This window comes from Coloeus monedula (assembly GCF_965178545.1).
Source record: "Coloeus monedula genome assembly, chromosome: 20".
In the NCBI taxonomy this organism is placed as follows: domain Eukaryota; kingdom Metazoa; phylum Chordata; class Aves; order Passeriformes; family Corvidae; genus Coloeus; species Coloeus monedula.
The window spans coordinates 7,929,420-7,946,064 of NC_138800.1; the positions used below are offsets into that span (position 1 = coordinate 7,929,420).

Consider the following 16,645-nt stretch of genomic DNA (forward strand, 5'->3'; position numbering starts at 1 on the left):
TCCTGGAAGCTGCAGGGGTGGGAATGCTGCGGCGCTCCGGGGTCTCCTCGCTCGTCTGGGGTTCCCCCGTGTGGCTCCTGCTGACCCCATCCCGTGCGGGGTCCTACGCAGTGCGGGGTGTTTCTCCCTCCCACGGGCCCCACGAGGGGTCCCCCTGTAGAGTCTCCTTCTCCCCACGCGGGTATCGCTGCCCGTGGTGGGATTCCCGGCGCTGAGCCCACTGTCCCGTAGAGCATGTCGCCGGACGAGGAGGATGTGCAGCGGCTCCTGATCCAGTTCCGGGATGAGGCAGGGGAGTGCCTGGGCTCCCCCTTCGACGTCCCGGTCACCATCACCCCGGACAAGCTGCAGCTGGTCTGCAACGCCCTCCTACAGAAGGTGAGACCCCTCCCGAACTCCCCGGCATCCCCAGCCAGACCCAGCGCGGCTTCTCGCTGCCTCACCTGCCCTTTTCCCCCGCAGGATGAGCCGGTGCCTCTGGCCTTCTTCGTCCATGATGCCGAGATTGTGGCGTCTCTGGAGAAGACCCTGGCAGGGCAAAGCGTGGAGACAGAGAAGGTCCTGGACATCATCTACCAGCCGCAGGCGGTGTTCAGGGTGCGGGCAGTGACGCGCTGCACCAGCTCCCTGGAGGGACACACCGAGGCCGTCATCTCTGTGGCCTTCAGCCCCACTGGAAAGTACGAGGGTCTGGCTGCAGAGGGGGGGATCAGGGCAAGGCAGCAGCTGCTGTTGTCCTGTCCTGGAGACACTGTGCTGAGCTGTTCCTCCTCTCCCAGGTACCTGGCGAGTGGCTCTGGAGACACCACTGTCCGCTTCTGGGACCTCAGCACGGAAACACCGCAGTTCACGGCCAAAGGTGGGTGCAGGGGTGTCCCAAGAGGGCAACTCATGCCCCTGTTTCTCATGCACCCCCTGTCTGCTTGAGGGGACAAGCAGAGCAGAGCCTGGTGCTGCTTGAGCTGTCCAGGCTGGGACTGCAGCTTGGGGAGGGAGAACCTCTCTTTAACCAAGTGGAACAAGAGGGGCTGACCAGGAGGAACACGGAGTGCCTTCCTGCTGGGATACCAGGGACAGTCACAGCTCTCCACTCACACCATCCACGCTCTCTCTGCCAGGTCACCGACACTGGGTGCTCAGCATTGCTTGGTCACCTGATGGCAAGAAACTGGCCTCGGGCTGCAAGAACAGCCAGGTACACGTGGGTTCCCTTGGTGTGGGGCTGTGGGGGATTAAGGGCAAAGGCTTGTTTTTTCTGGGGCATGAGGGGTGTATGGCATTGTTTTGAGCAGGATTCCCATTCCCCAGAGGAGCTTTGTGTGTGGATGTGCCACAGTATTGTGAGAAGCATCTCTGTGCCAGGCAGAGCTCTGGCACTGTCACCTTGTGGAGCTCTTGCTGCTGAGTCCTGCTGTCTTGTGCCAGAAAGAGTCCAGGCTGTGGATGTGGTCCTTGGCAAGCAGCTCCATCACAAGGGAGGTGTCTGGAGTGAGGACGGGTATCACCCGGCCAAGCCAGGGCTGCTATTACCGTGACCCAGACGTGCAGCAGCAGCCTGTTCAGTGTTCCCACACAGGCACGGCCAAATTCCCTCTTGCAGGAATGTGAAGGGGGCTCATACCGTGCTGTGGGACAGAATTTGTGTGCTTGAAGTGCAGAAATGCCTGGGGAAGCAGGAGCATGTGGTTAAATGGGAGCTGCACTGCTGAGGGGCAGTTGCTCTCTCTGACCTTTTGGATGGTCTGGGAGCAATGAGAGCACTCACAGAGCTGCCAAAGTTGTGATGGCAATCCTGAGGAAATGTCCTGGGCCAGGGTGGTTTTGCCATGGTTTGGTGCTGGTCTGCCTTTAACTGAACCCAGAGAGCTCCTTGTCCTCCTTTTCCCTATTTTTCCCAGGTTCTTAAGTAGGAGATGACTAATGCCTTGGCTCTTAAGATGAACGTTTATGTAGAGAGAGAATCAACAAGAGAAAACCAGCATGTGTCCCACCCACAGGATCCGATAATCAGCAGCGTTTAGCACACTGTGGCTTTCACTGTGCTCTGCAAACACTCACTGAGTCTCTGGCACCAGGTGGCTTTTTGGGGACCTGTATTCTTTTTGAGTTGAGTCAGATAAGTTTGTAGCAGCAGTGTTGTAGGCAGAGAGGAGGGCAATCAGGTCTCATTCTTTTGGGTGTCAGCTGATTGCTGCAGGGAAATGGAAAGGCATCCAGCCCCCTTCCCTTGCTGCTCCCTGCTAGAGCAAACACGATCCCAAGGACATCTCTGCTTTCTAAATGGAGCTCCAACATCTCTGGGACTCACATGATGTCTGTGGCCTGACGCGACCCTCGTGCTTCCTCTCTTGGACAGATCTTTCTCTGGGACCCAGCCACTGGCAGCCAGATCGGCCGGGTGCTCTCTGGCCACTCCAAATGGATCACATGTCTGTGCTGGGAACCACTCCACATGTAAGTGCAGGGCCAGCTCAGCCCTTCCCCTTTGCTCCTATGGAAAAGAGCAGCCTGACCCGAAGGGCATTGCTCCTGTTTGCCTTTCTCCTGTTGTGGAGAAAAAGCCCATGTAGGAGAACAGCTCTCGAGGTGAGCTGGGAAAAACGTGTGCAGCTGGGAGCCAGGAGTCCCAGCTGCTGCTCACAGTCCCCATGAGCTGCTGGGGAATCACTGCCAGGCTGTGTCTGTTTTCCCCTGGGAAAAAGACACACCTGCCTGTGGAAAACACTGCTTTTGTGGTGCTGGACAAACACTGATGTGCTGCCCTAGGCATGCTGAGGTGGGAGCAGGGAAACCTGGTGGTGTTCAAGGGCAGAGCACTCCTGTCTGCTCTCCTGATCCTGCTGGCCTCTGTCATCCCATTTGTTTATCGTGAGAGATGATTAACTGTACAATCCCCTTATCCCTTCGATCAGCTAAAGCTCCCTCTGGGACAGGTGGGTGGAGGGGGGCAGTTGCAGCCATTAATCCAAGATGTTGCAGAAATAAATAAAAAAGAAAGAAAAAGGGCCCCTTCAGAGCAGAGCCCTGCAAATTGAATTTGCCAGTAGGAAGCTCCAGCTATTTGCAGACAATTAACTGGATTAGCAAAAAATGATTGTAGAGGAAGATGAGGAAATGGAGAGACATGACCCTGCCAAGGCTGCAGTTCTCTTTCTTCAGCCAGATCCAGTGCAATGGGAGGGGCTGTGCTCTTCCCCACTGCTGGTGCCATCATGCAGAGTGATGAAGATGTGCAAAGGACAAAGGGTTGTGGCTGCCCTGTCCTTGCTAGGTTGTGGCCAGCTGCTTCCAGATGTGTTCAATTTGCCCCCTGAGCCATGTGGATGGACATTGCTCCTTTCGGCCCTGCCAGCACAACAGCACTCTGTCTACAGGCTGGAAATGAAGCATGGTAGAGGCAGGGGAACATCCAACACATTCCCAATGCCATGGATCTGTGCTATCTGTGAGACTGATCCTCTGCCCAGGTATCTTCCCAACCTGTGCCTAGGGAAAGTGCCAGTTTGTGGTGCCCTTGTTAGCCAGTGGGTTAGAGCTGTGCAAACAGGGTCATTGCCAAGGGCTCAGCTGCCAGGTTTACCCTGGATTGATTCCTCCAATGTGCAGCCCAGGAGTTGGTTTGGAGGAAGCATTTATCAGCCTCTCCTCTGCCTTGTGAGAGCTTGTTCTCTGTAGGTCAGTGCTCTGCCCCTTTCTGGCCTCTCTCTGATCTTGAGCCCAAAGAAAGTTGTAATTTTTTGCCTGCTGGACCCTTGAATCCTCTGGGGCTGGTGGGGAAGGAGCTCAGGGGAGCTGCACAAATGGATTTGATCTCTTTGGCCAGAAACCCAGAGTGCCGTTACCTGGCCAGCGCCTCCAAGGATGGCAGCATCCGCATCTGGGACACGCTGATGGGCAGGTGTGACAAAATCCTCACGAGCCACACGCAGTCGGTGACCTGTGTGAAGTGGGGGGGTGATGGCTTGCTCTACTCCTCCTCCCAGGACAGGACCATCAAAGTCTGGAGGAGCCAGGATGTAAGTGAGGGGCTGCCCTTGGGCTGCTGGCAAAGGGGGTTGGGCACATTGTGGGGTAGCTTTGCTCTTCCTGGCACAGCTTGTGCCCTGAAAAACAGAGCTGCTGTATCTTCTTGACCTGTTGCTTGGGGTTTGCAAGGGGTAGCTGTTGTGTGATGTTTTTATCCTTAAGAGCATTAAATGGGACTAAAAGCTGGAAACATCCCTGGAGCAACCTGAGCTGATGGGTGTTGTGCAAGGGAAACTGATTTCTGAAGCTTTACAGTGTTGTGTCTTCACTGCTTAGCCTGCCTGCAGCTGGGGCAGGCAGGTTTGGAAAGTTTGGGGCTGTTCCCTGCAGCCCAGTGGGTCTGCTGTGCAGCCTGGCTGTGTCCTGCCTGTCCCTGTCTGAGGGTGGCTTTGTCCCCAGGGGGTCCTGTGCCGCACGCTGCAGGGCCACGCTCACTGGGTGAACACTATGGCCCTGAGCACCGACTACGTTCTCCGCACCGGCGCCTTCGAGCCGGCCGAGGCCACCATCAACCCCCAGGATGTCAGAGGCTCCTGTGAGTGCAGCGCCCGTGCTGGAGGCTGGGGGAGGACTGGTCGTGCTGGAAGTCAAGATTTTCCTTGCCTGTGCCAGGGTGGAGCAGTCTGGGGGATGGGCAGGCCATTTTATTTCCATGGGCTTTTGCTCCCAAATTGCCTTTAGGAAATTGAGCAATCACAAATGCTCCTGCTTAACCCACAGATCCAGGGTTGGAATTGGCATGACAAGGTTATAAAGTTTCTTTTCATCTAAGGATTGCCAATATCTCTTTCACTCGCCTTTTCCTTTTTTCAGTGACAGAACTGAAAGACAGGGCACTGCAGAGGTACAACCAAGTCCGGGTAAGTCCCTTTTGTCCCTGCTGTCACTTCTAACGCTGTCACTGGTGAAAGCAGTGAACACCCCAACACTGGTGTGCTTCCGAGCTCTCCACACCTGCCTTGTACAAGACTTGGGCTCTTTCATCCCTTTTTCAGGGCCAGGAACCAGAAAGGCTCGTCTCGGGGTCAGATGATTTCACCCTGTTTCTTTGGAGACCAGCAGAAGACAAGAAGCCGCTGGAGAGAATGACAGGCCACCAAGCATTGATTAACCAAGTCCTCTTCTCACCAGACACCCGGATAATAGCTAGTGCTTCCTTTGACAAGTCCATAAAGCTCTGGGATGGTAGGACAGGAAAGTGAGTTGGTTTGTTCTGTTACAGAGGTGGTGCTGCTATGGAGTCTGTGTGGAACACACAGGATGCACAGGGATGGGCCCCAGTGTCATTGCCAGCAGCTCCCTGGTGTGTTCTGTAGCTTGAACTCAAAGTCACTCTGCTGCCTTTGCCTTTTTCTGCCCTCGGGAAGTCCCTTGTCTGGCTTTTCTTGTGTCAAGGTGCCTGTGCTTGGCTCAGTGTGTGCAGCCCCCCTGTGACTCGGCCACAGCACTGCCTGGCACCTGTGTGCACACCCTGTTGCTGCAGGGTCAGTTCTCCGGGGCAGGCGCAGCTGTGGTGGGATGGGATGTTCCACTCCACTGATCTCCTGAAGATGTGTGTGTTGGGAACTGGAGGCTGACCCAGTTTAAACAGTTCTTGTGCCAGAGAACAGCTTGTTCTGGATGATGCAAATTCTTGTAGTTACAAGTGGTGCTGTTAGTATTTGGATGCCCCTGTAATCCAGCTTTTAACTTTCAGCTGGAGTACTGGTGAGCTCCTGGGGGCAGCAAACCAACCTTAATGCTCATGAGTTTGGCTTTCATGTCAGTGATTTTAAAGGTCCTTCTAAATCCAGGCTGCTCAGCCGGAGAGGGAGGAACATGCCTCTGCAGTGAGGCTGAAGCTGAATAAAGGTTTCTTGGCAGAGAGGGTGAGATGAAGAGTCATCCTTTAGAAGGTTCTGAGCCCACTTGTGAAGGTTTTTAGGTGGACTCTGTGTAGCAATTGACTGCCTGGAGTGTGCTGGGCATCCTGTAACTGTGCTGGTGAAGAAACACCAAGGCAAGGACAGGTTTGGACCAAAGCCTGCTGCTCTAACAGCCTGTCCTTGTCCCCAGGTACCTGACGTCACTGAGGGGCCACGTCTCGGCCGTGTACCAGATCGCCTGGTCAGCCGACAGCCGCTTGCTGGTGAGCGGCAGCAGCGACAGCACCCTCAAGGTCTGGGATGCCAAGACCAAGAAACTGGCCATCGATCTGCCTGGCCATGCCGATGAGGTGAGGTCCCTGGTGGAGCTGAGGTGTTTGGGAGGCAGGAGTGATCCCTCCTCCCAGCAGAGGTGACTGTGGTTTCCATCACACCAGGTGTATGCAGCAGATTGGAGCCCGGATGGACAGAGGGTAGCGAGCGGAGGGAAGGACAAGTGTTTGCGGATGTGAGTAACCTGCTTGTCTGTGAGGATGTTGCAGCTACTCCACGTGTCCCTCAGAGCCACAGTGCCCTTGCAGAGACCTGCATGGTTAGGGCATGATCTCCTTGCAGAGAGCACAGCACTGGGTCAAATTCCAGCTTGGAGACCTGACCTCTCTCAGGGCAGGAACTGTTGCTGGGAGATATCTAGGAAGCAGAGCCCCTCCAGCCGAGCAGTCAGGGTGAAATTTGACTCAGATGTTTTTGACTCCTGGAAAGCTGGTCAGGCCTTCCTTTCTGACCTTCTCCCCTCTCCCAGTTATGCAGACAAATTCCCAGGAGCTGGTTGCCATTTGACTGTAGCTGGTGACCCCAGGTCCCTGCTGTGCTGCTCTTGTCTGGTGCCTGCTGGGCCCTGTGGCAGAGTTGGTGCCCCACCACAGGGACACAGCAGCTCTTTCCCTTTCCAGATGGCGTCGATAGGAACAGTGACATGGAGCTGCTGGTCCTGCCCTCGGCACGATCCTGGGAGATCTCCAAGGTGATGGATGACAGAGGTTGACCCAAACACGGCTCCATGTTCCCACTGGCAACTCTCCCTCGTGGATGCTTTCCTTATATTTATTTAAGGAATTTTTCATTTTAGTTCTTATTAAGAGCTGTGCATTGCAGGATGATTTCCTCTGAACATCACAGGAGGGATACCTCATCTGCCTCCATGTCAACTGGCTTTTTTTTGGAATTTCAGCCTCACAGTAGCCACTGTCCTGAAAGGGGCAAGCAAAGGCCGGAGACTGCTCGTGCCCTTTCATGCTCTGTGAAGAATCCTGCGGAGAAGAGGGTTTCAGTGGGAACAGAAAAGGTTGTCCTTGTGTGGCCTTCAGAGAGAGAGAGAAATGGGAAAATTCAGCACATCATTACATTGCAGAATTGTGCTTGGCTGTGTGTCTGGGACAAAGATCTGCTGAGAATGAGGACTTGGGGCTTCTCATTATTCCAGTAAGGCTTTGCCTTTCCACACAGCCCATTTCCCTGTGGGCTGTGCTGAGCATTATCTGCCAGTGATCCTCTTCATCCACAGCAGATAACTCCTTTGCTAATCTGTTCAGGGTGCAACAGGCATGGACTTCAAATGACTGCTGGAGCTGTGCTGAGTTTTCAGGTCTCAACAGCTCTTGGGAATGGGAAAATGAGACTCTTGTGCCTCTGAACAGGGGAGAGAGTGTCCGTTTCCCATCCACCACTGGCTCAAGGGGAAGGAAGGATAGGGTGGGGAAGGGGAAGAATGGAGCAGGAATTTTGTGTGGCACTTGTCCCTTGCCCTGGATATGTGCTGACAGCAGGGCTGGGACTGACACAGAAAATAGCAATATTTCCATTGCACAGAGCTGGCTCCTGGAATTTCTAAAATGCATTTACTTGCCCAGTGGGTGAGAGGGATTCACACTGTCAGTCGGGTATTTGTAAGTTTGCTTATGACAGTCAGTTCAGGCTTCCAGCCGTTGTGGGGCAAATAGACCTGGACTCAGTGTTTATTTCCAGGATGCTTATGAAACAGAGAAGATCAAGATGTGATTTATAAGGAGCAGAAATTACACTGTCAGATTCAGTTGCAGCAGGTTAGCATGAAGGTCAAAACGTTCTCCATAGTCCTCATACTCAGTGAGTACTACAATTCAGAACAGGAGTTTGGATCTCAGACGCTTCCCAGCTGCAAAGATGCATTTTAGGACTTTATGCCTGCTGTCATGATTGCTTTGGAGAATTAAGATCGTGTAGTAATGGCCTTTTGCTTGTATGCAAGTGTTCAGATGAGCCAAAGGGTGGAACAAAGGGTTAAATCTTTAATATGACTGAGAAGACAATTTGTGGTTCCTGTTGGTGTTAGTATCTCTTTCTGCCAGCCAAGTCAGCAGGGATCTATCTCTATGGGATCTTTTGGGGAGAGCTCAGTATCCCATACCTGCCCTTTCATTAGGGTGCTTCCTCCAGCTGGTTCTTGCTGACAGTGAGGGCCACGTTGCGTCCATCTGCATAAACAAAACCTTTCATAATTCACTGAGGTAAATGTTGTGGGACAGGGTGGTTTAAAACCAGCTGATAATTCTGCCTCCATGGACTGCTGTGCCCTTGGGAAGAAGAGGAACTGGTCACTGGTAACAGCCAAGAAGCCTGCCTGGTTTCCAGGTTTTTTGGCGTGCCTGTGCTAAAGGAAATGATCCACCTTTGGGAGTTCAGCTCTCCGTCCCCAAGTCTGACTTGCTGAAAGCAGCAGCTCCTGGTTGCACGTGGCTCTTCCTGAGTGAAGAATCATCATTCTCTGCTTCCTCCCCTGGAGTGCTGCACAGGGTCACTGTGCCCTGTCAATCCATGGTGTGTTTTGTGTTGGAGGCAGGGATGTATCAGAGCTCAGGGAAGAGATCCTGCCTGTGGGAACTGGCTTGGCTGTGCATGTGTGTAGGTGTACCTAAAAAATCAGTGCACCTTGTCCACTGATTTCCAAACCAAAGCCATCACTGTGCCCTCTGACCTGCTCCTGCCATCCCTTCAGGCTCTGCTTCTATGACATAAAGCCTAATTAAAACCCACCTTTCTAATGCTGGAGCAGAAAGGTTTTCCAAAGGGAAGTGAGACCTCTTGAAGAAAGAAAGGGCCTTGCAACTAAGTTTACACCAAATTAAGCTCTCAGCCTTAATCTTCCTTTGATCTGATAGCGGGTAGATTTTGGAACCATGCTCTGTGATGGGTTTGCATGTACACCAAATTGTATTTTCTTATCTAAGCATCTGCTGCTATTTTTACCATTCACACAGCACCAGCCTCCATGCATACTAAGTGCTGGCCCTGCTCCAGCTGTATTCCTAAGCAATTCCCTAACACTCCTCCCTCCCAGTTTTATTTGAATGCGGCATTTCCCGGGCCTGGCTGCAGTCTCCTGCCTGCTCAGGCACCGGGGAAGGAAGAGCTGCTGCCCTTCCCTCCAGAGCTGGCTCCTGCTTGGCAGGAGCTGCAGCGAGCGCGTGACCTCCCTCGCTCCGCCGGCACTGGGGATGGGAGCTTTAATTAGCTAATTTGGGCAATTGCAGATGCACATTTGGGTTGATGGCATTATTAATGGGAAAGATGTTACTTTTGTTAAAGGACAAATCTAGAAGGTAGGCTGGAGCTTTCTGATTGCTTTTCTGGCATCAGCAGCACCAGTCTTACAGAAAACCTACTGAAATGCCTGAGCTCCAGTGCTGTCTGATAGGAATCTTGGGGTCTGCTCCTGTGTTTCAGTCCAGTTCCTCCTGAGTTACTCATTAAACATCCCACACAGGTTTTCTTACCACAAGGGCGTTATTTTTCACTGGTAATACAAGAATAATTTTAAGCATAGCCAGAAACTGTCCTGCAGAGCCCACTGACACTTTCTCCTTTAAAAGCTCCACTGATTAATTTTGTTGCAAATCCCAATGGGAGGACAGTGGTGATAAGGATTGGGGAGTGTGCCAGTCCTCTGAGGAAGGTTTACCTGTTTAATGAATTCCTGAGTGTGATGGAGGGAGGGAAGGAAGGATGTGGTAAGAACACCTGGAGTGAAGTAGATAGCACTGACTCCTGCCTTTGGGAGCTGATTGCTTAAGTGATGCCTTAAAATCCATGTGAAAATGTTCTTGGGACCGTGTCCTGCTTATCTGTGCAAGTGGAGTGTGTGTTGTGCTCCCTGGGTCCTTGCAGCCACATGTTCCTGTTCTGTTCAACTCAGATGATCTCTTGAATATTTTCCCAGATCTGTAATTTAATTTCCATGTGCAAGTTTATAGCCTGGGGAGAGACAGACCAGAAAAATCTTTCAATGAATAGGAAGAAAATGAACTTCATTCATTGTTCTGCATGAAAAGTAGGAAAAGCAGCCGTGTTCTGCTTTTTTTTTTGGGTCAACCCAGGCGCTGTTCAGGTGATGTTTCTACCTCAGGGCTGCATTTTGGTGATGTGGTATGGCAGAAATGAGCTTGCTGTGAAGTCCATTAGTGCTTTTGAGGACGAAAGGTCTTAAGAAAACTCAGGGCAGTGATGTCTGTGTTCTGTGGAGCTGCTACCAGGTGAAAGCATCCTTCTCTGCACTCAGACAAGCAACCTGGAAGTTGCTAATTCCTTCCTAGATGTGTGGCTCTTGTGATCAAAAGTCCTGGCTCACAACTGAGGGACTAATTTGTCTGAAGCAAAGCAGTGCAGCTGGGAAGGAGCCCCAGAGCCATCTCCAGTACTGCTGTTCTGTTTTCTTCACTCTGTGAATGGGTGGTTGCAGAACTGTGGGTTGCTGGTGGTCTCTCAGTGGGCTGCAGCTCCTGCAGAGCGTGATGTTAAAAATGAGCCAACTCAGGACACAGTGGTCTGTGTTTTTGAGGGATCCCTGGGGTTGATCAGACAGGGTACTGGTGCCCTGGCTGTGCTTTTGGAGCACACTGAGTGTTTTAGTGTCCTGCTGCATAGTTGGAGCAGAGCATCCCCCGGGTGCTGCAGGATACAGGGCTGAATGTCAGATACCTGTGTGTAGGAGCAGCATGAGCCCCTTGGGGTTTTCCTGCATCTCTCTCCCAACATCTCCAGTAACGAGCCTCCCCTTGGGAGGGGTGAATTCAGTCCGTTCTGTCTCTGAGCTCTTCCAGCAGCAAAAGCAAGCGAAGGTGCTGTTCCTAGGTTCTTTGTAGCCTGGATGCTGGAGTTACTGACACCCAGAAGCTCCCCCAGCTGCCAGTCAAGGACCCAGCTGGAAGGAGTGACCCGCATGCAAATCCCGCAGCTTCCAGCGAGCGCTGTTTGAGCCCTCGGATCCCGCTCGGATCCCAGCGCAGGGTGTTTAGTTATTCTGGTCAAACCTCCCTGCCGCTCCTGGCTGTTTGTCCTTGCTGTGCTGAAACAAACCTGCTCCAGGGCTCCAGCCCCATTACGAGGACAAAAGGACATCAGGCAGTGCTGCTGCCGAAGGGAAATGTGTTGGGAAATGTGTCTTGGTTTGCAAGTGTGATGCAGAATGGGTGGCTTAGTAATGGCTGTTGTGACTTTCATCTGCTCAAAAGGCATCTTCTGAATGAATTCCTTTTTAAATGCAGCTTGTGACATTGATTTTGGGGTGAGGATACACGCTGACGCTGAGAGCATTAATACTGAAGTGAGAATTGGTGGATGGCAATAAACAACCAGTTCTCAGGGAAATTATGAATCAGAATGTTTAACACATGGAAGCTTGTGGGCTTTTTCCTGGTTTAAAGGGGTACTGTGAAGCGTATCACAAAGTGTCTGTTACTACCAACACTTTAATTTATGGTTAACTCGGAATATTTTTACATCTTATTTATTCTTTCCACGGGGTGTTCCGAGCTGTTGAAATTATTGATCAACTCCGCTTTCTCAACGTTGTTTGTTGGGGTAGTGCCATGGGTGGATTTTGGGTAGGAGCTCAAAACTTCACCAAATAAAGGGGGGATTCATTTTTGAGGGGTTTTAAAGCCCTTTGGTTCTCTTTGGCACAAAACAGATTTCTTAGGATGCCTCTAATAGCTTAAAATGTCCTTGATAAAGCTGTCAATCTTTCCTTAAGAATCTCTTGCTGGATATTTTTTTAATTTAAGTGCATTGTGGAGAAGTCTTTAGCTGTGGAGGTTCTGACATAGCACACAGATCCAGTAGTGCCTGGTTTTGAGTGCTGGAAAGCCAAAGGGAGATAAGTGAAGAATGGGGAGAGGCCCAAGTGCAGAACTTTTCGCTCAGTCTCTATTTTGATCTGGTGGCACTGAAAGCAGAGCCTGTCTCACGTCAGGGAAGGCACAGCACAGCTGTGGGGTCAGAGCTCTGCCCTGTGTGACCCCAGTGCACACCCTGAATCCACTGGGGCCCGTGGGGATCTTGGGGAAGCCTGAAAGGGCCTGAAACTGGGATGTGGAGGTGGTGTGATGGAGAACATGGATGGAGGGGGGGGAAAAGAGAGCAGTGAGGAATGGAACACAGAGGAAAGGAGCATAATTATGTAAACCCGGAGGTGAAGGTCACAGGCACCATGTGACTGTTGTTCGGTAGCTGGTTGGGCTTTTTTTAATGTTTGTACGTGCTGTAAACAGCCCCAGGCTGATCTAAAAGCGCTGGGAGGCAGGTGCTATAAATTACAGGCGTTGTTCTCCTTGTAAAGGGAGAAAAAACTCCAAGCATCTTTGGCTCACAGCACTTTGTGTGCCCATTCCTCCATTGCCTCTCCATTCATTGAAATCCCTTGTTTCAGGTTTGAGGGAGTGTCTTGCTCTCTACTGGAGCAGGGACAGGGCTGGGAGCGTGTGACCCGGAGGTGTTGTGTAAACAGTGCCAGTGCCTTGGAGCCCTGGGATGATCCAATACCTGCCTTCCCACTCTGGCTGCTGGCTGTCCCAGCTCTTGTCCTGTGCACCTCCGGTCCTCCCTCTTCTCCTGGTGGCCCCTCAGCGTTGTCCTGACTGGGTGGGTGGGCCTGAGGCGGCCGAGGAAAGGGCTGAAGTGATGGCCGGGCGTGGCGAGCTGAGTTTGGCGCCTCTACCCCGGCGTGAGGGCAAGGGTGGGTCCAGAGATAGACCCAGAGGCCTGGGTCACCATCCTCCCTGAGGGGACGACCCGAACGGGCCCCTGGAGCCCTGGCGGGACGGGTGCGGGCCGGGGAGGGCTCGGCGGGCTCAGGGCAATGGCCCCGGTCCGGCTCCGCTCTGAGGCGCTGGCGGTGGGGAGGCCGCCGGGTTACCCGGGGTGAGGCACTCTTTGGCCGCCGGCGGAAGCACCCGAGCGTCCGGGCCTGCGCACTGCGGCCTATAAAAGCCGCGGGGCGGCGCGGAGGGCTGGGCACTCGCAGCCGGGGCTGGCCGAGTGCGGATGTCTGTGCAGGAGCTGGTCGAGCGGCAGGAGCCCCGGGAGGCGCTGGCGGCCTGAGAGACCCCCGTCCGCACCCTCACTGCTTCCTCCCCTCCCGCGGGGGCTGCGGCGGCGACAGCGACAGCCACCCCCGGAGCTGTGGGCCGCGCCTCCCCCCGCGTCGCTGGATGCTCTGGGGTTCGGTCCCTGAGCGGGGCCGCGGCGCCGGCAGCCCCCGCTGTGGCGGGGCCATGGGGCCGGGCAGCGGCAGGGCACGGAGCTCCCTTCCCCGCTGAGAAGGCCCGTCGTCCCGGCTCCGATGCCGCGCTGTCCGCTCGCACCCGGCCCCTGAGATTCCCCTCTTTCCCCTCCCCATGCCCGACGGAGCCCCTCGCTTCGGTGACGCCCTGCAGCAGCCCCGCCGGCCCGGGGGTCTGCGGCGGTATGAGAGGAGGTGCCCCCGCCGCCGGGGGCAGCCAGGACCGGGGCAGGCTCCCACCCCGCTGCCGGCTGCCGTGAGGCGGCTGTAGCTGGAGGAAGAAGCCCCTTTGTTTTGCCTCCGTCCTTCCCGGGGGCTTCATGCCCCGCTGAGGGATGATGGAGGTGGTGGGGGACTTTGAGTACAGCAAGAAGGACCTGATAGGACACGGAGCCTTTGCTGTGGTCTTCAAAGGTCGCCACCGCAAGGTAAACAGCGACGGGCTTCGCCCGCAGCCGGAGCGGGGCTGGTTACACAACCCGGGGCCGGCAGAGCCCCTCGGGTGGGTGACAGCTGCGGTGGTGGTGGTGGGGTTTGTGTCCTCTGGGGAGTTTTGACGTGCTTTGGGTGTTCGGGGAGAAAAAAGAGCCGAAGGGAGGTGCGGGCTGGGCAGAGGCCCGGGGCTGCCCCGCGGCCCTGAGCCGGGATCCGGCCCCGGCATCCATAAACCCTCTATTTTTTCCCTTCCCTCAACCCCACCGGCCTGTCCGCGGTCCCACCGCTCCTCCCCGCTGTTGGCAGCTCCCTGACATAGCGGCGAGGGGAGAGTTGCAGCTGTAGGGGAGGCTGAGCCCTTTGTTTGTCGGGAGGGTCATGTTTATCTCGCTGGATAACGAGGGATCTAATGGAAAATTGTCTCCTTTGGGATTGGCTGAAGATTTCTTAAATTCAGAGGTGTCTGGTTTCCTGGCGTGACTTGCTAATCTCCCCGGATATTCATAGTTACGTTATGGTTTCTTGATGCTGTGAGTTTATTCTGGTGCCTAAAGAGCTTTGCTTTCCAGAAAACAGCCCTTCAGATTTAACATTTTGGAGGATTAAGGCAGCACTCACATCTTGGAGAGGCACAGTGCAGTGATTTTGGGGTTAAAAAAAAAGGGGGGGGAGAAAGGGAAACGGAAACTTTAAAGGCCAATGGAGGTACTCCCACCTCACAAATAAATAGTCAGTTTATTTTTGAATAATTTACAAATAGAAAATACATAAGCTTACTTAAAACAGAGCAGTTTTCATCCACAGAGCATAAAAAGGGTGAAAATGAGAAGTCCTTTAAGGACACTAAAAGTAACTTGATCATTGTGAGAAGGCTGAAAAAGCAGATATATAGCACTGCTACCAAAAAATAAATGGGATAGGGTTACTTGGTTTTGGGGGGTTTTTTAAAATGCTTTGGAATTCATTAAAATGCAGTGTAGCTGAAGCTGGATTTTAATAGCTGTCTAAGCTATTGTGGAATAAAATAGTTCTTGATGGTATCATGTGACGTAGTAATCACTGGTGGGTAGAGGAGGGGTGATCTTGCAACTTTTTCTCAGTGCTTTACTGGATAGTTGTTAGAGGATAAAGTTAAAAAAACAACAAAAAAAAAGTAAACTGACAATACTTTTTTTGTTTGCTTCCAGAAAACTGATTGGGAAGTAGCCATAAAGAGTATTAACAAAAAGAACTTGTCGAAGTCACAAATCCTACTTGGAAAAGAAATAAAAATCTTAAAGGTATGCTAATTTGCAGTGATTTTTAAAGCTGCTTTCCTTGAAAAGGAAAAGAGACTTCTGACCTAGTTCATTCCAGGTCATGGGTGGTATCACAGTAATTGCTGTTGTGCTGTTTCTTTGTTAGGGATCCAGAAATAAAAATACTAAGAAAAACAGAAAAAGATACAGCTTTAGTTCTGGAAATGTCTCAGAACAGATTATGAGCATGCTTTTGTAGTTAAAAGCAGAAGTTGTTGTGGAACCAGTCTCTGTGCTTTGCTTATGGCACGTGTGGAAGACTTTGTCCTTCTGGATGGCCAATGTGGCACCTTTTCCCAGCAGATCATAGCTGAGGGTGAAGCATCAGTCTTTGATCTTTCTGCAACTTTTTTGCTCAAAGCTGCCTTGAAAGCTGAAATCAGTGAGCTGACTTTGATTCCTGAAGCAGCTGCCCACTTCTGACCTGTGATAATTGCCTTAAAATGTGGAGTGTGGCTCTAACAGAGGAAATGTAACAGAGCATCCTTCAGTTTTTCAGTGTTATTTTATGCAAACATCTCCTTGGGTGGTCATTCAGCATTCCCTGCTCTCTGAATTTCACATCTCATTTCACACAGCTTTGCAGTAATAATGAGTGCTGCTTTCTTCCCATGTTTCTGAGCTTCTCGAGATACATCACTACTTTATATACTATTATATACATATTATATACTCATTTACTTATTATACACCAGAAGTTGTAATGTTGGGTGTATGAGTGTGCTGCAAGTACTTAACAAACAAAAGTTAAAAATAAAGCATGAGCTGTCCCATGAGTTTCATTTAATGTTATTTGGTTTAATTTTCTTTGTACTCAAAAAGTAAGGTTGATTTTAGCATGGTCTAGTTGGTTACTTCACTAAGAAAGAAATTGTGTAGGAGTAGAAAATTAAATGTAGTCAGTTTTCAGTGCTCATTAGAGAATCTTGTGCTCTGATACTTTCTGCAACAAGTCACAGACATTAAGTTCTGGAACCCAATGTTTTTATGACCTCTGAAGATATTGCCTAACTTCCTTATCCTGTAAATATTGTCAAAATAGCTGGGATTTCCTCCAAATTCCATCAGATGGTCTTAAAAAAATCTCTTTGATTATCACCAAATCAGCATTATCAGCATATTAAATTAATAATAATAGTAGTATTAATAATAGCAATAATACTAACCTATTTTCATAACAAAAATATTTTGTTTTACAGGAACTTCAGCATGAGAACATTGTAGCTCTTTATGATGTCCAGGTAAAATATATTTTGATGCCTTTTTTTTTTCCATTGAAATTATATTATGAAAAAATATATGTGTATACTAAGTAGAAAATTTTGAATGACCATTTATTTTGTTGCTGTCATCAGTTTGGTATTTAGCAAAAACAAGTGTCAGCAAGAGCAGCATCTTGGAGATCTCTGTGACAAAGAAATGTGGTG

General features: G+C 51.5%; 2 protein-coding genes across 2 annotated transcripts in view; both read left to right on the plus strand.

Moving 5' to 3' along the window:
• Nucleotides 1-234: 234 nt before the first annotated feature.
• NLE1 (notchless homolog 1) lies at nucleotides 235-7,138 on the plus strand (the record flags this gene model as incomplete). The annotated part of the gene is made up of 12 exons (XM_082294394.1): nucleotides 235-378; nucleotides 463-680; nucleotides 780-859; nucleotides 1,119-1,195; nucleotides 2,357-2,454; nucleotides 3,824-4,016; nucleotides 4,426-4,561; nucleotides 4,840-4,886; nucleotides 5,022-5,224; nucleotides 6,082-6,241; nucleotides 6,329-6,399; nucleotides 6,845-7,138. 12 exons carry the CDS (start codon nucleotides 235-237, stop codon nucleotides 6,855-6,857), a joined length of 1,440 nt encoding a protein of 479 aa, XP_082150520.1. The 3' UTR covers nucleotides 6,858-7,138.
• Nucleotides 7,139-13,201: 6,063 nt separating this feature from the next.
• Nucleotides 13,202-16,645, plus strand: part of ULK2 (unc-51 like autophagy activating kinase 2) — a 36,236-nt gene continuing 32,792 nt past the window's right edge. The window contains exons 1-3 of the mRNA XM_082294746.1: nucleotides 13,202-13,913; nucleotides 15,108-15,200; nucleotides 16,418-16,459. Coding sequence (XP_082150872.1) covers nucleotides 13,821-13,913; nucleotides 15,108-15,200; nucleotides 16,418-16,459 — 228 coding nt within the window. The 5' untranslated portion in view covers nucleotides 13,202-13,820. The remainder of the gene's footprint in view (nucleotides 13,914-15,107; nucleotides 15,201-16,417; nucleotides 16,460-16,645) is intronic.